This window comes from Salvelinus sp. IW2-2015, linkage group LG15 (genome assembly GCF_002910315.2).
Source record: "Salvelinus sp. IW2-2015 linkage group LG15, ASM291031v2, whole genome shotgun sequence".
Taxonomy (NCBI): domain Eukaryota; kingdom Metazoa; phylum Chordata; class Actinopteri; order Salmoniformes; family Salmonidae; genus Salvelinus; species Salvelinus sp. IW2-2015.
Window position 1 is genome coordinate 28,938,858 of NC_036855.1, and position 24,240 is coordinate 28,963,097.

General features: G+C 41.4%; 2 protein-coding genes across 3 annotated transcripts in view; one reads left to right on the forward strand and one right to left on the reverse strand.

Moving 5' to 3' along the window:
- Window positions 1-24,240, reverse strand: part of LOC111974923 (polypeptide N-acetylgalactosaminyltransferase 9) — an 85,597-nt gene that overhangs the window by 34,004 nt on the left and 27,353 nt on the right. Inside the window, exons 5-6 of the mRNA XM_024003001.2 lie at window positions 19,913-20,110; window positions 16,366-16,483 (exon numbers count right to left, since the gene is read on the reverse strand). Coding sequence (XP_023858769.1) covers window positions 16,366-16,483; window positions 19,913-20,110 — 316 coding nt within the window. The remainder of the gene's footprint in view (window positions 1-16,365; window positions 16,484-19,912; window positions 20,111-24,240) is intronic.
- LOC139028811 (uncharacterized) lies at window positions 9,209-15,595 on the forward strand. Of its 2 annotated transcripts, none has more exons than XM_070447083.1 (5): window positions 9,209-9,502; window positions 10,230-10,917; window positions 11,036-12,923; window positions 13,036-13,239; window positions 13,385-15,595. In XM_070447083.1, exon 3 carries the CDS (start codon window positions 12,191-12,193, stop codon window positions 12,911-12,913), a length of 723 nt encoding a protein of 240 aa, XP_070303184.1. In that variant the 5' UTR covers window positions 9,209-9,502; window positions 10,230-10,917; window positions 11,036-12,190; the 3' UTR covers window positions 12,914-12,923; window positions 13,036-13,239; window positions 13,385-15,595. The 2 variants fall into 2 exon arrangements, with proteins under 2 accessions (XP_070303184.1, XP_070303185.1); XM_070447084.1 differs by having other exon boundaries at window positions 10,233-10,917.

The window sequence follows — 24,240 nt, forward strand, 5'->3', positions numbered from 1 at the left end:
AGTGGGCAGGCTCAGTTGTCCACCCTCATTTTGTAGAGGCGAGTCGCGGGCTGCATCAGCCTGCTGTTCTATCTCCCTTGAGAGCCACCACCCCCAGTAAAACACGGACGTCTGTTACCCGGCGGCGCAACCACAAACCTCCCACCACTGCATCCCCGTTGGAATGTTTCTATATTCTAGGGTTTATGATATCTAGTCTCTACATGTGTGTTCACTATGTGGCATTGAGTTGACTTAAACGGCTAGGCAACATGGAAAGCCATGGCATGAATTAAAGCGCTTTAACTTAATCTCCATGCGGCCATCAAAGTAAACGTCTCGGTCTGTTAAGGTCGCTGCTGGTGTTAATGAATACTTACTAATCCTGGTTTATAACAGGGGGAACTTCATGTATGGGCTATATGTCAGCTGTCCTGTCCTGTTATTATCTTCGTCTGATGTACATAGTAAGAACTTATTGTTGGGGACTAAGTCACGCACGTGAGTATCTAGTTAGACATGAGTTTGCAATGGGGTGCATTACCTTGCCAATACTATTTGTTCTATTAAAGTTTGGTGGATCATTTGGGTCAGGTTCACAGTTTGTTCAAGGTATTCACCTGTGTTTCTCTTTAATTTGTGTCCTGCACTGCGAATAAGTAATACATATTGTGTAATCTCATGTCACTTTAGCAGGTGGGTAATACATTTCCATAAACTAAGTTGTCCACCAAGAGTAACTCTATAATGGGTATTGTAAAATGCCTTGTTCTGCAAATTGCACACTCTTTAGATTTGATAATCATAATATACATGTTACAGTGCCTTCGAAAAGTATTCAAATCCCTTGACTTTTTACACATTTTGTTTTACGTGACAGCCTTCTTCTAAAATGGATTAAATATTATTTTTAAATCCTCAGTAATCTACACACAATACCCCATAATGACAAAGTGAAAACAGGTATTTTGTTTTTTTAAATGTAATAAAAATAAAATCAAAAATACCTTTTTTACATAAGTATTCCGACCCTTTGCCATGAGACTCGAAATTGAGCTCAGGTTCCTCCTGTTTTCATTGATCATCCTTGAGATGTTTTTACAACTGGATTGGAGTCCACCTGTGGTAAATTCAATTGATTGGACATGATTTGGAAAGGCACACACCTGTCTATATAAGGTCCCACAGTTGACAGTGCATGTCAGAGCAAGGATTTGTGTCTGGCACCATCCCTACCGTGAAGCATGGTGGTGGCAGCATCATGGTGTTGGGATGTTTTTCAGCTGCACGGACTGGGTTACTAGTCAGGATCGAGGGAAAGATGAACGGAGAAAAGTACAGAGAGATCCTTGATGAAAACCTGCTACAAGGCGCTCAGGACCTCAGACTGGGGCGAAGGTTCACCTTCCAACAGGACAACTCAGGAGTGGCTTCGTGACAAGTCTTTGAATGTCCTTGAGTGGACCAGCCAGAGCCCAGACTTGAACCCGATTGAACATCTCCGGAGAAACTTGAAAATAGCTGTGCATCCAACCTGACAGAGCGTGAGAGGATCTACAGAGAAGAATTGGAGAAACTCCCCAAATACAGGCCATACCCAAGAAGACTCTATGCTGTAATCGCTGCCAAAGGTGCTTCAACAAAGTACTGAGTAAAGGGCCTAAATACTTATGTAAATGTGATATTTCAAAAAAAAAGTGTTTTATATAAATTGTCATTATGGGGTATTGTGTGTAGATTGATTAGGGGGAAAAAAACACTTTGATCAATTTTAGAATAAGGCTGTAACATAACAAAATGTGGAAAAAGAAGGGGTCTGAATACTTTCCGAAGGCACTGTATGTGTACATACAGGGAGGTATGCCATCAGCCATACGGTTATGAAAATCTATACCTTAGGTTAGCWAATGGTCTTCTCCCATTGACAATCACACAAATCACATAATTGTCATTTCTGAGTTACAGCACTTGATACATTCAAAAATATATTCACCTCTCCCCACTRTTACATACTGTAAATGTATCCAATTAGCATAATCAAAGTTCTGGTAATAGTCAAGCTTCTCAAAGACAGTGGCTCTTAAACCGTTTTTGTATTGTGATATACAGTCCCAGCTACAATGCCAACAATCTTTTGAATATTCTTGTGACCTGTCAAATAAATGAGCTTTGACTCAGTTTTCCTTCTATATACTACTAATAATATAATAGCATATGCCATTTAGCAGATGCTTTTATCCAAAGCGACTTATGCAAGCATACATTTTTACGTATGGGTGGTCCTGGGAATTGAACGCAATAACCCTGGCGTTACAAACTCCATGCTCTATCACATGACACAAGGGGACCAGCCACCAGTGTCTCCTGACCCATAGTGGGAGGGAGACACACTGACTGCCCTAAAGGTCCTCATTTCCATTTCTGCCACGGAGCTGCAATTCTGGGATCAATTTTGTGTCAAGTCAGAGCGAAGCAACCAATGGATGAGGGAGGATTAAAGGGATTGGGATATCTTAACCTTTTAAAACAAAGCCAGGTGAATTTCTTTAACAGTTTTACCGCCGGAGCCCTTACAGAGATTAACACTACAACACAGAATGGAAATATTCACAATGAAAAATAAGAAAAACATACTTTCATTTGTGTGCTTGTTTTACCACTGAGCTGTGTGTGTGTGTGTGTGTGTGTGTGTGTGTGTGTGTGTGTGTGTGTGTGTGTGTATGTGTGTGTGTGTGTGTGTGCTTAGTTGTGTCTTAGGAATTTGTGTCTCTGTCTCTGTTCTTAATTGAAATGTTTCTCACTGGCTTCTAGAGTCTCTGTACCCAGGAGAGCTCTCTTCCTTTTAATGTAATATCTGATTTGCCCATTTCAAAGACATAGCAGGAAATCCTGACCACAAAGTGATATATTCTCCCATGAAGCTGTTTGGCTTTATAAAGTGAAAGAAATATTCCTCACATCTGTTTCTTGTAAGTTTTTGTGATGTACAGTGTGACTTTAAAGATGAATTCAATTTGAGAACCCCCACCGTGTAGTGTGGACATCTATAGCATTCAAACCACTGATGTAATCACTCCCCCATGCAAATCCCAAACACATCAATTGATTCAGCATGTGGATATGAAGAACAAAAATGGCATGATAGCATAACATCTTTCCCTCAAAGCTTCAGCTTGAATAGTAGAATACTTAACATTTCCTCTCTAACAGGCCATACTAATAAATCATGAGTGGTAAACCTTGGTTTGAGCACAATTRATTGGGCCTACACCCGTCAACTGGTGTTTTTGTCAGCATCCATGTTACATGCATGCAACACCATAGTTAACACATTCAGAYCTAGTCAGACCATTGTCTCTAAGGCTGTTAAGAATGACTAGAAGACCAGGCAGCAGCATCATAATGTGTTGCAATGCAAAGTCTATCCCGTCCCCTCCCAAATGGGGTGTCCAATGAGATGAGTGATGTTTCAAGCAGAATGAACTGAAGGTCTCTCTCTCTCTCTCTCATACCCAAAATGTAGAGTTCAAATCAGGATGTCTCAGTGATGTGATGCAGGCGCTTTCAACTCGGTCAAAACGGTCAAAACGTGCAAAGCAGTTGAATCCCCTGCTTTCTCATCGGCAGTCCCCTTGTTTGTAGTGAGTTTGTCTGGCATACCAGTGCATTCCTCACTACTTAAGTGTTTCTTTTTGTAACAGTAGATTAGCTGTAAAAAAMAATTTCCATCTTGTCAAACACATCTAACACCATCAAACACCCTCCAATTAAACTAACAAATTAAAAACGTGTTTTCTATAATGAGAAGGATGATCCAAGTTCAAGTCTGTGCATTTCAACGTATATTTAGGTAAGTATGGCAACTTCAGACAGAGTTGGATGGTTAATTAGCTTCACTTTTTCTTTTTGCATAACAGGCTCTGAAAACAGAGGGTTATGAAATGAACAATATGTCTTAAAGGATCTTAATTGCCTCGTCAATGTGTGTTTAAAGATAGGTGCAAGAGCAGTCACACTTGAAAGAGGCCTATAATGAAGTTTATGACTCATGTAGATAATAAGTGCGCTGACAAGTTCTGCCTAATTGCTACTCCCTGTGGCCCTGAATAGGAAAACTCTCTGTCTGGCTGTCGAGCGCTACAATATGTATTGAAACCCACATAACCTTGTCAATCTCCAAAAGGCATTCAGGGATTTCAAATACTTGAAAATAAGCTGGATGGGCTGTTGTTAGGGAATCATTTTGCTTTTCAAAACGTGACTGTCCCGCCTGTTCGGGCGGTGCTCYGCGGTCGTCGTCGCCGGCCTACTAGCTGCCACCGATCCATTTTTCCTTTTCGTTTGTGTCTGTCTGTTTTSTTTACACCTGTGTCCTATTAGTTAATTCCGGTGGGTTTATTAACCTCCGCTGCCTGCTAATTCTTTGTGCGGGATTATTTGCTGTTGTTGCTCTGTTAGGGGTGCGTGTTTGCGCCACCGGGGTTTTCCCCRCYCGGTCGTTGTACCGTTTGGATTGTAATTAGGAGTAGAGATTTCTCCTCCGTGTGTTWCATTACTTCCCTGTGTGTGGCGACTTCGTTGGGTGTGTTTCCCCACCTGTTGTTGTTGTGTTGGGACTCTCAATAAACGATTGTGCTACTGGGACTTCCTTGCTCTCCTGCTCCTGACTCCTGCACCTACCTTTTCTTAGGAGGCACCTAACAGTGACCTTTTTAAGCATTTAGTGGCAGATTCCTGGGTCAGCACTATACCTTATAAAACAATATAAACCCAGTCCAATTATCTGTGCGCACAGACACAAAATGTTTATTTGTATTTTTTATAATTCAATACAGTAATGTGAGATCTATATGTGAAACATTTACATTTGACATTTTAGTAGTTGAATCACTTATCTGATGCTCTTATCTAGAGCAACTTACAGTYCATGCATTAATCTTAAGACAGCTAGGTAAGACAACCACATATCACAGTCAAATATACAGGATACAAACATTCCTTTCTAGCTAAACAATGGATTGGCCTGTATATTGTTTAGCAAAAAAAACACGTTTTCATACACATCTAAATATACGAATTCAAGATCTGAGAACAGTAATATTTTATATACAAACAAAGGTACCCATAAGCAATCATTTCGGATGAGAAAACACGTTATATAACGTTATAAAAATAAACTCTTGATCTATTTATACTGATTTACTTCAATATTAACTAATACAACTAGAATAGCCACATTGTAAACTCAAACCATTGAATGAATGGAGCATTAAAATCGTTCCTATATGGTATTTTAAGAAAGGTCTACATCACTGTTGTTCCTATTCTCTTCTGTTTCCTCCCTCCTCTGTGTCCTCCCTCCTCTGTGTCCTCCCTCCTCTGTGTCCTCCCTCCTCTGTGTCCTCCCTCCTATGACTAGTGGTGAGGTAGTGAGATAAAACCTACTGTAATGAAGCCTAGAGTAAATACCTCTCAGTCGATTAAGCCCCAGCAGATTGATTCAGYCCCTCTAAATAATGTATGTCTTGAAAAAGACAAATACTTGATCAATATGAAATGGTCCACCCATTGTTACCTTTGCACTGTTCCTATTGATGAAAAACAGATCTTTCCTCCCACGTCTTCTCAGTTAAAGGACTGTATTCTCTGAGAATTAATCATTCATGTAATGGGGAGATGAGCCAGTGGAGGAACGGAAAGGAGAGGAAGAAATCCACATGAGAGATACAGTATATTTGTAGTCGATATACGACACAGGCCAGGTCTCCTGTTGTACTGATCTCTCACACAAATGTACATATTTCTCATCATCTATCTCCATCTTCTCCCATGACTCTTCATGTCTGCCTTCAGATTGTGACGCAGTAGCCTAATGGGCAAATTCCCTCATGTAGTGGCTCAAATCCCCTCTCCTCTTCGGATATAATGATTTTGTACATGCTTCATCTTGAGATGTTGCTTCAATATATCCACATAATTTTTCTTCCTCATGATGCCATCTATTTTGTGAAATGCACCAGTCCCTCCTGCAGCAAAGCACCCCCACAACATGATGCTGCCACCCCCGTGCTTCACAGTTGGGATGGTGTTCTTCTGCCTGCAAGCCTCCCCCTTTTTCCTCCAAACATAACGATGGTCATTATGGCCAAATAGTTATATTTTTGTTTCATCAGACCAGAGGACATTTCTCCAAAAAGTACGATCTTTGTCCCCATATGCAGTTGCAAAGCGTAGTCTGGCTTTTTTCTGAGCGGCTTTTCAGGATATGTCAATATAGGACTCGTTTTACTGTGGATATAGATACTTTTGTACCTGTTTCCTCCAGCATCTTCACAAGGTCCTTTGCTGTTGTTCTGGGATTGATTTTCACTTTTCGCACCAAAGTACGTTCATCTCTAGGAGACAGAACGCGTCTCCTTCCTGAGCGGTATGAAAGCTGCGTGGTCCCATGGAGTTTATACCTACATACTATTGTTTGTACAGATGAACGTGGTACCTTCAGGCGTTTGGAAATTGCGCCCAAGGATGAAACAGACTTGTGGAGGTCTACAATTTGTTTTCTGGGGTCCCTTGAAATACATCCACAGGTACAACTCCAATTGACTCAAATGATGTCAATTCGCCTATCAGAAGATTCTAAAGCCATGACATCATTTTCTGGAATTTTCCAAGCTGTTTAAAGGCACAGTCGACTTAGTGTATGTAAACTTCTTACCCACTGGAATTGTGATACAGTGAATTATAAGTGAAATAATCTGTCTGTAAACAATTGTTGGAAAAATTACTTGTGTCATGCACAAAGTAGATGTCCTAACCGACTTGCCAAAACTATAGATTGTTAACAAGAAATGTGTGAAGTGGTTGAAAAACGAGTTTTAATGACACCAACCTAAGTATATGTAAACTTCCGACTTCAACTGTATACACAGTGGGGAGAACAAGTATTTGATACACTGCCYATTTTGCAGGTTTTCCTACTTACAAAGCATGTAGAGGAAAAAATCCAGAAYAWCACATTGTATGATTTTTAAGTAATTAYTACTGTAGCTACATATTCCTGAGGGGACTTGAAAATGAAGGGCAGTGTTTTGGTCTCATGAGATGCTGTATCAGCAACCATAAGTGAGAGATGGAAAATGCATGACGCAATAAATGTGTATTGACACCTCTGGCAGAATTCATCATTTCTATTCCTTCTTGATATTTTTTTATTTTTGCAAACTCAGCCTCATGGTAAGCAATGTTTTCATCTCTGATACCAGGGTATGGGTTTCAAATTAGACTTAGTTATAAGTCACAGTGAACTGCAGCATAAATAAACTACCTGAATACTAATATTTTGGAAGAGCTGCAATGGCATCGATAATCAACATCATTAAATACCATGACAAAAATTAACTATTTTGTACACATACAGTACTGGGATAAATGGTAAAACTGTGATATCAAGAAACAGCAGAAACAATTACTTTAACATCTATAGTCTATATATCTTCCTCTCTTTATGATTTCTCCCACATTTCCATGAAAGCCCCTCCTATTCCCTGTAGTGTAAATACATCTCTAAACTGTACAGTGGAGGCTCTTCGGGGGAGGAAGGGGAGAACCATCCTCCTTAGTGAATTTCATAAAAATAAAAATAGTGAAACATAAAAAACGTTTTCCTTTTTAGATGAAACTATAATGAATATATTCACGTCAACAAATAATTGATTAAACACACACTTTGGAATAAAGGTCTACAGTAGCCTCAACAGCAGTCTGTAGGGTTGCACCAGCTGGCTATCAGGGTTGGGTAGGTTACTTTCTAAATGTAATGTTAGTTACTAGTTACTTGTCCAAAATTGTAATCAGTAACGTAACTTTTGGGTTACCAAAACTCAGTAACGTAATACGATTACATTCGGTTACTTTTAGATTACTTTCCCCTTAAGACGCATTCGAAGAAGACAAAAATGTATGTTACCAATTGAACGACATCTATTGCAGGATAAATCAATGTTAAAATTGACATAGCTGGCTATATATGGGATGTTACATTTTACTTTATGGGTTGGTTATGTAGGCTTCTTGTAACCCATCGCTTTCTACTAAATATAATAATATGATTAAATTATATCTTTACATTAAAAACCTAAGTCTATCAGAATTTCAGTCATTCCAATAAATATTATACCCTTTGATCTTCAAGAATATGACTTGGAAATATGGAAGTATAGATTAGCCAAATTGTTTTACCTGAGCATAACCCCAAAACTAAGGATTTATTAGCCAGCCCTACTCTGTTGTTGATGAATTTGTGGTCACGGAGGACTGATTGGGCTCCTTGCTTCAAGTTGAAAAATAAATGCTGTGCTCATGGAATGGCATGCACTGAGCACTACTGAAAAGTGATATTTACATGTGAAAAATGATTGCCATATGCCGCATTTGCTATAGGCCTATTGTTTACCTTTTCGTTGGTGACACTTTGATGTCTTGATAATATGCAGCTGTTTAAATCCATAGTTGAAACAATAACAAACTTTCTGAATTAAAAAGTTATCATCGAAGTAATCATCTACTTTTTCAAAAGTATCTGTAATCTGATTACACTATTTTAGCTGGTAACATAAGGGATTACAGTTACATTTTTTTGTAATCCCTAACATGTTACGAATTACATGTAATGTATTACTCCCCAACCCTGCTGGCTATGGCTATCCAACACTGGAACTCTTTCAAGTTAAGGTCAATTTTTGGTTTTATTAATATATTGCCACCGAGGCCCATCGGTGTAACTGCTAAACTGCTTGCTTAACTGTATACTGTAACGGGTTTACTATGTAGCTATGTTGACCATGACGTTACTAATGTCATTGGCTAATATGGTGACAATGATGTAGTCTGTGTGTTTGGAAAACAGCTGATGTGTTGTGCACTGAAATCCACAAGGGAAGGGAAACGGTGAAAGGAGGAGAGCACATAGATGCGAGAAGGAATTACACAACAAAAACATTTTTCCCACTTTTTGTATGTGACTGCTATGAAAATGCATTGTGTTTCAGTGTGATCAGGGGTGTATTCATTCCGCCGATTCTGTTTAAAAACATTTCTTAAATGGTAGCAAACGGAATGAAGCGGGGATAAACATACCGGAATTTGTCCCAAAGAAACTCACGTTTGGAACTGTTGGACTAACGAGTACACCSTAGATACGCTTGGCGCACAACCGTGAGTCGAGGAAATTTCTGGTTGCGACAACCAATCATAGCGCCGTCTGCAACCAAGACGTAACCAAGAATTGCACTCGCCAACCAATCCGAGACACCAGTGCAACCAAGAGGTAACCAAGAATTAACCGATGAAGTTATAGCTATGGCGGGACCTTTAAACTCTAGTAGAGGACCATGGAAAAATACGTTTCTTCTCAGGAAATTTTGTTCGGGAGTTATRTTTCTTTTCTGAAGTAACGTTAMCTATGAGCTATGGCGGGAACTTTAAACGCTAGAAGAGGACCATGGAAAAATATATTTCCTCTCGGGTAATTTTGGCGAGTTATCTTTCTTTTCTGAAGTAACGTTAGCTACAATTTATTGTTGTCTGCTGTTTTTATGAATCATCATCATCATCGATCGGAATATCTAGCAGGTAAGATCAGTGTATTAGGCTACAGTAATATGTTAACACTGTTAACAAGATTTACAGTGTAGCTACAGTAACGCGATCTAACGCGTTAGTAAACTGGTGTTTTGACACTGACACAGGTTATCGAAGTAAAGTAACGTTAGCTAGTTTAACGTCCGATGACTCTGACCATCAAAATAGTCTGTTAACCCCACTATTTCCAAACGGGAGTTATTATTAGCTTATTACCGTAGCTAGCTATCTAAACAAAGTGTGATTTTATAGCTAATAGTTGTGTTTTGTCACTAAACTCAGCATCATCAAACTTCTCCTTTTTCTCTTTTAATTAATTTAGCTAATTGGACTAGACATAGCTATAGGGCAAACACTGTCTTCATATCAAATAGGCTAGGGTCATCATGTTAATTATGAATCAAAAGGCATGAGCGATATCCTATGCTCTTGCTTATGCTGGTGTGTTTGTGGTAGAAATGTCKTTTAGCAAGTAGCTAAAGATAGCATAAGTAGCTAGAGTTTATATACTTCATTTTATTGTTCCATCTATTAACCCAGTCTGCTCACTGTGATTCAAATGTATATCATTTATGCTTATTAAATACAAACTTTCCCCTTTATTTTCACAGCAGACATGGAGCCCGGGTTCAGAAAACTGCCAAATGGAAGCCTTGTCTTAACTGACAGTAAGGATTCCAGGATTTACAGGACATAAACTACTAAAAGAGCGTGGAGCAAGGCTGTGTCGCCAGACAATGTGGTGGAATCAGCCAGGAGGGCTGTACTGCTCAGAGGTGGCAACCCAGCCAACAGGGCACATTTTCCGGGTCAGCATGAGATGCAGTTTGGCATTTATAAGGAGCAGTCTTTCAAGTGGGTGGTTGAAAATGTGCTGGGTTGGGCTGGGTATTTGGTGGCATCGATGCAGAAAGAATCTGCCTCTCAGCCAGCGAGGAGTGATTTCAAAAACCATGCTGCTAATAAGATGACTTTCAAGGAATACATGGAGCTCTTCCCTGAGGGCCGGGAGGCTATCAGGATTGAGTTCACCACCCAGCCATCCGCCACTACCCAGCCATCCGTCATCTGCCACCACCCAGCCATCCGCCACCACCCAGCCATCCGCCACCACCACCCAGCCACCCGCCACCACCCAGCCATCCTCCACCACCCAGCCATTCAAAGACCAGATGACCACTGGTTCCCAGAGGTCCTCAACATCCTCACTCAGGTCATTGCTGGGTGGAAAATTACGCCCCTCCCAGAATCTCGACAGCACAATAAGGAAGCTCATGTCTCCTCGGAAGGTTCAGCCTAGTAAGCTCAATATTATGTTAATATAAATTATATCATAATGATGTTATATTTTAGTTTATGGAGATAATAGATAAGTAAAACAATGTTGTTTAATCTATTGATCTAATTTATTGAATAGTTCTACTTTTCAGCCCTTCCAGCCTCTGAGCCTGATGATGGTGAGCTCCTTATGGCAGCAGAGCAGCTTGAGTCACAGGAGTCAGACATGCCGCGACCAATAGAGTTACAAGTATCAAGTTATTACATATAATACTCACTGCTCAGCCTCTTTAAGTCTCATTCTACGTGTTTGTGTGGTGTATTTATAGTGATGTACCAGGCCTACACAGTATGTCTCATGTGATATAAGGACCTGTCCTTGGGGAATTTATCATCAATACATTATTTATTGTGTTGAGATGTTGTTGTCTTTTGATTTCAGGGAGACGTAGTATGCCTTCCCAAGGATTGGCAATGCACTTTGCCTGATGTGGACCATAAGTGGGTGTCCAAGGCAATGTTCAGGTGGTCGGGGAATGGGATTCCAGAGATGGACTTTGCCAGGGTTGACAAAATGTGGTGGTACCCCCCTCCACCACCCCTCATCTGCAGCTCAGCACCGGTGATGGAGAGGTACTTTGCCCATCCTCTGCTGCTCTGGATGCCCAGGAAGCTCTGGCAGGGGAAGCTGTATTGCCCACATTTTGACTGTGAGAGGGGAGAGTTGACCTCATCAGGACTCCACCAGAAGATCAGGCAGGTTGTGGATGTGGACGGATCTTACTATCTGGCAGCCGAATACCTTCAATGTCCCAAGTGCAGTAGGAAGGTAATCAGTTGGAACCACAACATCCTTTCCTAGCTGGATATAGGCCACAGCATCCAGTTTCCCTGCATTTTGACAGCTAAACTCGTCTGTGACATCAAGGTAGTTCGTCTGATGAGACAGCGAGGTCTGGGGAACAGCAGCAGCCATATACAAAAGAAGGTGGAGGAACAATGCAGTCCTGGCTGCAGAGGACTAGACCTTACCTGACTGACTGCAAGCTCTACTCCAGTGCAGTCAGTGTTGGACTGGTGACACCAGTGGCATTCAAGAGCCCCCCCAACATGACATCTGTGCCCAAGTACTGCTGGCTAATGCAGGTATATGCCCAGGATGTCCTGCACCGACTGGATGAGGTCAAGGCCGGCATTACCTCCCAGTTTGGCACGGTCCTCAAGATCGACTCAACCAAGAAGGTAGTAAAGAAGCTGGCAAGCCACAGTGCCAAAACTGCTGTGTGGGCCACTAATGGGGGAAATGAGCATGGACAAGTCCTCATGTCCGTGCTCACAGCCAGTGAGGGCAAAAGGACTGGGCCCTATGGTCGTTGGCCTCATCAAAAGGTATGCGGATGCTGGAGTCACAACATCTTCCATCCTGTATGTGAACAGGGACTGTTGCGGAGCAAGCCACATTCAGAAGATGTTCGCTGCCTGGCCACAGCTGAAGATAAAGCTGGACATGTGGCACTTCATGAGGCGCATTGCAGTTGGTTGCAACACTGACTCCCACCAGCTGTATGCAACGTTCATGAATCGTCTCAGCCAGTGCATTTTCCAGTACGACCAGGATGACCTAAAAGCACTGAAGGATGCAAAACGAAAAGAGCTGGAGGCAAAGCTCATGGGTCCATTAGACGTTGATGTCATGCGTAACATCACTCGGAGTGAGCTGGCCCTGCACTGCCGAAGAACCACACGTGGCACAGAGGAGACCCAGGCTCTGATCACTGAGCTCATCAATGGCTTTGATGGTGAGAAGGGGCGTGACTCCTTGGGTGTGCCTCTGAACAACTCCTGCAGGATGGAGGACATCTGGAGGACACAGATCAAGCATGTGGCCTGCCTGCAAGACCCAGAGGGTGTCCAGTTAAATATCCAGACTGGCATCAAGGGAGGACTTCCCCTGCCCACATACAGATGTGCCAGAAGTTCCACATCACTAGAATGCTTCCWTCTTCATCTGAACTGATTCCTCCCAGGTAAAAACACAATCAAAACAATTCACTTTTAAATGTACAACAAATTACTGTTGTCTCTGTTTGAACTGGTGGTTGTATTCGAATGTACCAACCTTGTGAATTTATATTTCAGGTACACTAGCCAGTGATACCTTCTATCAGACGTACCTTGTTGATGGATTGGCACGGTGGAATCAGGACCATGCTGTTGCAGCTACAAGTGACAGGAAGGAGCCACACTCCTACAGTGTCATCCTTCGTCACACTGCCAACACCCTCGGGCAGGATATGCTTGGAAAGATTATGGTTCCTTACACTGTTCCACGTAAATACACTGGTAATGGCAATATGATTTTTATGTAATATGTAATAATGCCGCTTTTATATTTAATATAAACAGCAACACATTTCTCTTTGTGAAATGTTATTATAGAATTATTCCATACTCAGTCTGGTGTATTCTCATATATTTTTTTCTTTAGGGGAGGTAATAGGTTTGGGGTACCTCTTCAATCAGACTGGTTTGGTGCTGCAGGATTACGAGGCTGCCATTGAGGAACTAGAGACAGGTGATCCTGATGTCCAAGGGGAGGATGAGAGCTTTGTGGAGCTTGTGGAATTTCAGGACCTGACAGTTCCAGTGCTGGAGACAGCCCTGCCTCTTGGCACCTTTCGTTCTATTCCCACCCCCTCTACCAGCATCCAGTCCACAGCTGCATCAGTCAGTCCCCTGTCTTCCACTCCTGTACGTGCTACTCCACCACCTGAGCCTCTGTCCTCCACACCTGTGCTCGCCAGTCCATCAGTCAGTCCCATCCTCCACTCCTGTATGGGCTACTCTCCCCCACAGGCAGGCAAGAGTGTGCAAGGCGGTATTGAATGTGTCACTGTCTGTCGCCTTGGCTGTGTTTGTAAATTCACTCTGGAATGCCAGAGTCTGCTCAGTGCGCTCTTGGGCGTTCGTAAGTTCAGAGCGTTGTCAGATTATCCGCTTGCTAATGAGAGAACACAAATGAGAGAACACCTCACTCTGACCATTTTATTCGCCCTAGCAGAGCTGGTTAGGCTGCTTTCATGTTATCTAGTGCGTTGACTGTAACTGTGCGGCTGGCAACAATTRCCTGACACCCGTCATATTCAACAGGTGTTGCGTGTTATTAAATGAATGTTACCCCTTTGATTACTCACATGTTTCACTTGGCCTGTGCATCTATACTGAACAAAAATATAAACGCAACATGCAATAATTTCAAAGATTTTACTGAGTTACAGTTCATATAAGGAACTCAGTCAATAATCTATGGATTTCACATGACTGAGAATACAGATATGCCTCTGTTGGTAACAGATACCTAAAAAAAAAGATAGGGGRGTGGATAAAAAAAAACAGTCAGTATCTGGTGTGGACCACCCTTTGGACCTCATGCAGCAAGACACATCTCCTTCGCATAGAGTTGATCAGGCTGTTGATTGTGGAATGTTGTCCCACTCTTCACTGGTGTGTCCAAACTTTTGACTGGTACTGTATATATTTTTGTTCTGTATACATTGTAAACTTTCATTCATAMGCTAGGTTGGAGCAACCTCATGATGGGTATATGGAAAAGTATAGTGTCATGTAGTAGCCTAAACCTATAGCTGTAACATTGAACTGGGTGAATGGAATATGAATGACAGTCATCCAATATGCTGTAATAGAAATAAGGCCAGGCTCATCAAAAACGAAATTGTCCTCCCTCATCTTAAACATCACTGACCGCCACTGATACCGTACATTGAAAGAATTCAATAAGATCATACACTTCTGATCTTGATTCTCTCCGATGACTTTGTTTTATTCAGCTACTGCTTACCCCAAGATCTCCTCCACCACACAGAAGACCACTGTGGCCTGTGAACCCAGCATCTTCTCTCTATCAATCGATGAGATGGCCTCAGAGACATAATTGCCCCATGCAACAGAGAAGCCCATCTCCATTCCATTAGAGGCTGTACAATACAGTATTTATGGTGGTGAATCACAGTTGGTTTGTTATTCAGCCATTCTTATACAGGTATATCTGTTTCATTTTCCTCACACTGACAGAACTAGAGGAGAACAGGTACAAGTATTTGCATAGGCATTATGGTGAAAGACAAAGAGAGACTGTTATGTTACGACATTTGTGACATTGGTGTTATTATTGCATGAATCAAGGAGAGTGCAATTACTTTATGTAAGCATTGTGGAAAATGTCAGACCTGATGCAAATCATTCAATGGAGCAGAATGACAAAGTGGAGTACATCAGTATAAAACACACACTCCAGTGGGTTTCATATAACACTCTATTTAGTGGCCGTATCTGAATCAATCTCCTACCGTATGAACCGACCACTCAGTGGCATGGTTTGCTGCATAAAGGCAGGTCCGGTGAATAACAAAACATAGTTTAACCTTGAAGACTGAAATTCGGGGGTGGCGTACTGAACATTGAAATTACTATTAGGCTCAATGAAGAATGTGACTGTTCACTGGTAACAAACCTGAAACAAACATTTACTTGTTGCCTGAATGTCTCCTTTCTATTGATGAGGATATGTCACGCTAGTCCATTTAGAATTATGAGGACTTTGAGACAGTCATCAGCTACTATAATATTCCGTCCAGGTTCCTCAGAGGGGTTGAGTTATCAATAAAACAACCAAGATCTATCTCGCCTCTGAAGTGCATTTCCAAAGGCTGCAGAAACCCTTCTGAAGCACCGTTCAAGCAATCTGAAGATTTTAAACTGGATGTGATGACATTAATGAAGGATACTTTTTCAAGCACGTCTCATTCCAATAAGCCCAGAGTGAGTTTAGATTCAGAGTGGTTCCACTTGGCTGAGGAGAAACATTTTCTGAATTTAAAAACGCGACCAATTCTTCAACCAAGCCTCTGCTCACATGAAGCGTTAAATTCAACTCAAAGCAGCTGCAAAGAGATTATAATTTTCAGTATAGGGCTTGAAAGCCATAGGCTTGACTGAAATATTTGCATTAAGGATTTTCCCTCCCGTCTGAGAAACATATTTCTAACATCTCTCAGTTGACGCCTTTGGGTATTGTATCTTAAGCTACTACCCGTATTCTACAAAACACAAGGAAACTTAATCGTGAGCCATTCCAAAGAAGGGAATATAAACACAATAAGCCATTTCAATAGGACTTTCCAAGTGAGCCGGCGCTGTACCTAATATTGGATTTGTAATTACTGGTATTATGTTCCAGTACACTAGTCTTTCCTTTCCAATCCCACTTTCTTTAGCTGAATAGGCTTGTTAACAACCTCAACTTCCAATGGCACTTCTAACTACTTTTTGGTGTGATTATGATTTTTGTACCTTCATGTTGTAACTTCTCAAAAAGAAATGTGTCCATTTGATTCTATCAAAAGAATGTGGACGTATTCAATAAGCAGAATGAGCCAGTGTTGTACTCACGCGCATGCCAAGCTCAATGTTCTCGCCTCCATAGACTTCCATGCCAGGATCGAGGAGGCCGATCTGGCCAAAGTATTCTCTGTCCACCACAAAGGAGCAGCCGATCATAGCTGGTGTCCTAGATGAAAAGACAGAGATGGAGAGAGGCTTCTAAAAACAGTGTTCATTCCCCTGTCACTGTCTTGATCAGCCTCAGTGACTAACCAGTGCACTCTGTTGAGTAGACCCTTTACTAAAAAAAACAGGATTCATAATAATGTTAATAATTACTGCACACCAGGCTGTTTGCACCCTGGGCTACACTGCAGGCCGATACACTGTTTACTTGATTTGATTTAATTTAATTTAACACAAAAATCTATGCATGATTAACCTGGGAAAACCCCTGAGTAACAATGCATTTTACAACACGGAGAACACCATTCTTCTCTCTTAATTGTACATCGACATGTGGGGTACAAGTGCACGCAYACATTCTGTGAAAATACCACAGGCTCAGCGTTTGGTATATCTTTAGATATGTATTTTTCCATAAGTGGCTGTGTTAAAACATCAAGAGGACCAACTTCCAGAGACATCTCCATAATACAATAGACCTGGGTCTATAAAGCTCTTCAAGGAAGAGGGGTTGCAGGTAGCCTAGTGGTCAGCGGGGGGGGGGGGGGGGGGACATTGCTTTAGGGATGTATGAGAGGGAAGCTATGATGGGGACAAGGTCCTCTAGTAAATATAGACTGTCAGACACACACACACAAACCTCCATGTGAGAGCCACCTGTGCTGGCCTGATGGATGGGCCACTCTCCTCTCCACTCCAGCCTGCTCTCTCTAGGTCTCTAAAGGTGGTTTTATTTCCGGGCCACTGTCACCCTAGGCTTGCTTTTACTGGCTTTAGCCATTGCATTTAGTGCTCTATGACATAGACGTCATAAAAATGTCATATAAAAATATAGCAGTCCATGATGTGCGATGACAAACAGAGTCAAAAAGCTTATTTTCAATCTGATCAGTGGGTAGCTGTAGTCTACTGCAGCATGGAGCCTAGTACGCCATACATTAACATGCACAGCGGAGAGTGCAGTTCTGTACGGCTGGCCCTACTGTATGTTATCGGGAGGAGGTTATTAGAGAGGAAGGATGAAGAGGGAACTCTATAATGATTAATTGACACTGTGTTATTATTCAAAAGGAGGTTGTTTAAGGATATCAAGGATGCTGTGCGAGTTTATATTTGTTTGCATATAGTCGTGTTTAGACGATAATTGCAGTAGTTTTGTCTTCCCAAAATAATCTGCATGGAGTGTGCTTTATGAAATTATTATGTGGGGTAAGGAAGAAAGACACAAACACACACACGTACACACACACAAACCAACATCTGCGCAATCACTGCTCTATAGATATCTTGCAGAAATCTCCCTTTTCCAGTGGGCAAACTGCTTACACACTCATCCTCGGTCTGGTTTTTCACCTCCTTTTCTTATTTTATGATGTTTTTCAGTCAGTCAAAGTTTATAAAAGCAACGTTTTTGCTATTACAGTGCCTTCAGAAAGTATTCACACCCCTTTACTTTTTCCACATTTTGTTGTGTTACAGCCTGAATTTAAAATGGATTACATTGAGATGTATTGTTACTGGCCTACACACAATACCCCATAATGTCAAAGAGGGATTATGTTTTAAGAACGTGTAACTAATTAATATAACATGAAAAACTGAAATGTCTTGAGTTAATAAGTATTCAACCCCTTCGTTATGGCCAGCATAAATCATTTCTGGAGTAAAAATGTCCATAGTCACATAATAAGTTGCACGGACTCACTCTGTGTCCAATAATAGTGTTTATCATGATTTTTGAATGACTACCTCATCTCTGTACCCCACACATACAATTATCTGTAAGGTCCCTCAGTCAAGCAGTGAATGTCAAACACAGATTCAACCACAAAGTCCAGTGAGGTTTTCCAATGCCTCACAAAAAAGGGCACCTATTGGTACATGGGTAAAAATTTAAAAAAGCAGATATTTAATATCCCTTTGAGCATGATAAAGTTATTCATTACACTTTGGATGGTGTATCAATACACCCAGGCACTACAAAGATACAGGCGTCCTTCCTAACTCAGTTGACGGAGAGGAAGGAATGAGCTCAGGAATTTCACCAATGGTGACTTTAAAACAGTTGTATACCTGTCTCTTATACACATCTAGATGTGTATAAGAGACAGGTCCAGTGAGGTTTTCCAATGCCTCACAAAAAAGGGCACCTATTGGTACATGGGTAAAAATTTAAAAAAGCAGATATTTAATATCCCTTTGAGCATGATAAAGTTATTCATTACACTTTGGATGGTGTATCAATACACCCAGGCACTACAAAGATACAGGCGTCCTTCCTAACTCAGTTGACGGAGAGGAAGGAATGAGCTCAGGAATTTCACCAATGGTGATCCACTGTCGTGGATCTATTTTTGGATGCCCAAACACCTGAGCTCTGAATAGCCATAGGCCTACACTACATTATTGTTGATGGGCAGAGAGATTTAGGAAACACGTACAGGAATGATCTCCAATAGAGATCAGCACAGCCAACACACTCCGCCTGCCTCTTGAGGCGCGGAGTGTCAATAACAGGACTGCAAATAGCACCTGCAATGTTTGCAGCCATCCCACTGCTGTTTTTGACAAAACATTTCTACATCTCATGAACTTGATAAAATATCTTACAACAGAAACAATTGGGTTACTGTAGTCCATATGAAAAGGAATCCTCTTACAATATTTAATAAGAAAAGTTGAGTTTTTCATGCTTGTTCTGTATGTCCGTTTAATCTGTCTCAGGGGGGCAACAGTAACACCGCTTAACAGAGCTCTGCTTAACATTATTTCCAGTGCTTAACATTTCTGTCTCTAACTGGCAAAGCATGGTTCGGTTGTGATCCAAATAGTGATCAGCAAAGTAGCATGGCCATGATGTCAGAACAGTCTGATTGACATTTTCCTCAGAGGAGAAGTCTCATATTGTCTCTTCTGTCTCTGTTGGTTGGCTTCTGACATTGTGTTAAATTATAATCATAAGCTAAATCATGCTTTAATGTCTCCACCAGAAGACAAATGGCCCATAGCACATGGCTCAGCAGTCACCTCCAGTCTTCAGACACAGCATTAGGGGCTGTATGAATAATTAATTACAACTATTTTATGACCTGATTTGTGTGTGTTGCCATGACCTTGCCCCAGCCAAACACATGTCCGGAGAAATATATGACTATTTCTGTGTAATTTAGGAAATATGACATAATAATAATGCTGAGCATATAAAAAATACATAAAACATGATTTACCTGAGGCTCCTAGGTGAATATTTACTGTAATAATCAACTCTATGATTACAGTGATAACATTTATTCCATACAATACAGCACCAATGAACACTGTAGACCAAAGTCATGTACAGTGCTCACTGTATGAAATTACACTAATGACCCAATATCAAGGTTTCCTCGTCAAAATGGAGGGGGTGCTCAACTATGGTGAGGTGTGTTACCTGATGGGGGCTGTCTCGTCGCCCTTGTCCAGCCACTCCTGAGGGGGGATGATGTACATGCACCACAGGCCCCAGTTGTAGCCGTGGGCCGCGTTGGCGTACTGCTGCACCTCGAACGTGTTGAACTTGATGTTGTCGATGGCCGGGAGGATGATCCGGGTGTGGTCCTCCTTCACTCTGGTCAGGATAGGCTCCGCCCTTTGATAAGAGAACAGAGACATCAGGGTTGAGCTATTGTACTGTGACACTGTCACAACCATCAAACAATCATCCATCGACATCGCTTTAAAACACTGCAGAGAAATAAATGAAATACATATGGCCAGCAATAAAAATAAAAAAACAGTGTTGGCTCCCTCGAGATCTTTATTTCTCATCTACAGGGTTGCCAGACATTCTCAATAAAAGCCTTTTTCCAAAAGCCTGCCAAAGTCTTCAACAGTGGCTTACTCTAGGGTGTTTTGCTTGGCACGTTCGGTGTCAGAGTACATCAAACTGTGTGCAGCACCCTTGGTGTTGTTGTCCCCTAGTCATTGAAGTGGCTGGCTACAGAGTGGATGTGTTTGTTCCATTCATTTCCTACTCCCTTGGCCTATGGCATGCATGCTGAAACCTTTGGGTAGATGGAAGGGGAATAAGGGTCTCTGTCAATTCATTTGCCATAGTGTTAGCCCTGGCTATACATGTACTTTGATCATCTGTCTAATGTCAGGTCTGCTTCAGTACAGCTTTAGAGCAACTACTCATACCTAGAAGCTGCATTTCGTACAATTTTCAATCTGACAGGCTGCAATTATGATCCATAATTAGCGTAACTCTTTAGAATACCCTCTCCCTCATCTCCCTCCATTCTCATCCTCTATCGCTCTCACCATATTTTCTTCAGCTCTCTCTCTATCCCCTTCTCTCTCTCTCTCTCTCTCTCTTCCTCCCCTTTCTCTCTATTTCTTTAAAAACCAAAACCCATTTATCTTCCAGAAGCAGAAGTATTCTTTATCACATCAGGGTAGTGGAAAGAGTGCAGGGAATGGATCCAAATGGAGCTATAAGTGGGTTTCCGGTAAAAAATGACTGACAGATGCACTACTAAGTAAAAGCAATCATTTAATAAGAGCGGCGTGATTGTAAAAACCTTCCCATCTCATTCGGGAAGATTGGCATATGAGAGACCTGGGCCTCTACTTACTTTAAGGTGTAATGGAAAGGATAAAAGTATGTGTGGGAGAGGGGTTGACTTCCCCATCTGCTGTTGGAAAGTTGGCCAGTGTCCAGGTAAAGAAATGTGTTGATGAGCTACATTTTCGGACAAACACAATTTACCGTATGTGCTTTGAACAGTCAAACTTGAGCGATGAAGTAATACAACGTGATAATTGAAAGGTGCTAAAAAATATTGCACCGCTAACTTATTGTCACTGAACACTTGAATTGAAAACGTCTGCATTTAGAGTCATTAAACGCTAGGATGTTTGTGTAGCCCTAATCCCCAGGTTATTTTTGAGATATCTATTGCCAATATGTCATTTCTCAGCCAGCAAATAAATATTATCTGGAGTTAATTCTACTTAGAATGAGTAGGCCAAGTTTTACTTCCCTCAACAGCCTTCTGTAAGCGTCATATTGCCAAGTGCCTAACATGGATAGGCAAGGATGAATAGAGTATATCTACCACATGTTGAGATCTTGCTTTTGGTGGATCCTGTATGCATTCTCTAACCTTGAGAACTCAGAAGCCCCATCTTCTCCAGTACACTCCATCAGTCATTCATCTTCACCTGTCCCTCGACAGTACTGTAGCAGCCCAGCGCTAGCTAGCAGCGTGCTCAACACTAGCTACCTCACCGGGTATCTCAGAAACAATGAGGGATCAGGTTTGACTGATGAGGTTTTTCACACCCCCCCCCCCCTCTTCTTCTCCTATCATTTCATATGCACCATCTCCGTGACGGTTATTCACCCACATCGGTCCAGATTCAATTTGGTTTCATATTCAAGTAGTGTTTTTTTTCCCTCAGTGATGACTCATGTAATCTTGTTCAAATACATTGTCGCAATAGGTCTCATTGTTTTTCTGGAGCTTCTCTCATTTTATTACTACCTGGTCGGTCTCAAGCCTTTTTCAACATATACATGTACAGGCGTTTTGGACAAATGGAACATTTTGTGAGTTGTTTACTTGATGTCTACATGCAAAAATATAAGCAGCACTGTGTGTTTTTAACCCACTCAAAACCAATGGAAGATGTCTAATATTGCAATCAACACTTATTTTCCTGACCTAAGCAAACACGCCTGCCTGGGGTTGAGCAGCATCATATGGCAGGATAAAAATGCCCTGATTTCAATCTGTGCGTACTTAAGTCTACATGCCATCTTCTGAGGATGGCTCCTCTCCTTATCTGTCCTACCTTTGTCCTCTGCACAGAGCCCAGAACGCAGGCCGCTGAGATTACGACTCCATTCTTACAGATTAATGGAATTCCTGTGTGACACATCTTGAATTGGGAAAGTTTCTCAAACACAGATTTATCAGATAATGGAATCTAGCTTCATTCACAACCATGCAGCCACAGAACTGCAGGCGCTGAGTGCCTAAAACAGGATCTGTTTCATTCGTTTACAGGTTAATGCACCAGAACACGTGAGTTACCCATGTAGAAAGTCGAGGGGGTTTCATTGTGACCTACTGTAGTTTTTATGAGCGCAGTAGATGTGAGTATGTGTGTGCATGCACATTTGTTTTCGTGTGAGAGAGAGAGAGAGAGAGAGAGAGAGCGAGAGAGAGAAATGTGGTGCATGCGCATTGTTTGTGTTTCTGTGTGTGTGTGTGTGGTGTGTGTGTGTGTGTGTGGTGTTGTGGTGTGTGTGTGTTGTGGTTGTGTGTGTGTGTGTGTGTTGAGAAAGAGTGTGTGTTGTGTGTGTGTTGTGTGTGTGTGTACATCCAGTGTGTGTGTGTGTCTGCATGTGAGAAGCCTTTCATCGCCTCCAGCCATGTTCTAGCACATTAAGACTGCACACTGTGCTCAGATCTTGGACTACCCAGTCACACAGTTGTCTTCAGGGCTGTTTTGGATAGATAATGCATGAATCTGTAGCAAAAATATTCATATTAGTCAATACTACTCCTGTAAAAATGACTGTTCTGAATGAAATGTACAGATGTAGGATCTTAAATTGATCACCCTGTTGCAGGAGAACAGGAAATTAAAAACCTTTCATGTATTTGAGGTTTAAAAATGCTTTTGAAGTTTGTAATTTCCACTTTGAAATTTCAGACTTGATTTTCCGTTACGAAAAATGTATCAACCCCTATAAAAATGTGCATATGCATATAATACACATAATAATTCACATTTCCTGTTGCTGCAGCACTACAGTATTTTCCTGCTGTAGCAAACTGTCTCAAATTAAGATTCTACATCTGTAGGGATCATTATTCACACTGAATTGAAAGTTACAGTGTCAGGTCCACTGAATAAGGTTTTGGCAATATCGTTATAGAGGTTAGGAGCTTGCAATACTATCTACCTTTAGCTTTTATGTCTTGATATTACTTTGATCATTTTCAGTTGACCTGGTAGGTATATATGCTTGGGGATAAAAGCTGATAATACTGTAGTATTAGCAGCATAAATCTCTGTCTATTCTGTATTTTTGGATGCCCGCCTAGTGTGTGGTTTGTGAAGCACTCACTGTGTACGCGTTACGCCATCTTCCTCCTTTCAAGACGGATAAACACTGAACCAAGACCAGTCAGTCAGAGCAAGAAGAAAGGTAAGGCATGTTACAATTTAGCTGTGAAAAAAAGGCCACAGGGTTTCCAAAGCTCAGTACTGTTAAATGAAAAATAATACTTTTAGCACACTTGCACAGCAAGCAGACTGACCTCATTATATCCACTAAAAGAGATACAAGCTTTGAGAAGAGACCACAAGTGTCAAAATATGTCTGATTTTTAAACTGTTTTGCACAATGAAAAAATGAACTACTCAGTATAAGGTCTATGAGATCTTATCTACCCCCTTTTTACCTTTTTTGGAAATCAAGTGTTTCGTTCACAAATGTATCCAAGAAAAGCACCTCATTGAATCCTATTCAAATATATTTCAATTTTCTGAACAACGAATGCAAAGCACCCAATCCAAACCAATTGAGAGGTCCTTGGAAGAGGTTGGAACAGTCTCTTATTTTTCCTACTTTCCATTCTCTGACCTCAATCTGAATCCTGGGAAACGGTGGGATCACAAGGCGTAGCAGCATCACAGCACCATCAAAGCGTGGGGTCGTGACCTGTGCATTTCATTACAGCCATGCAGCCTGCATCCAAC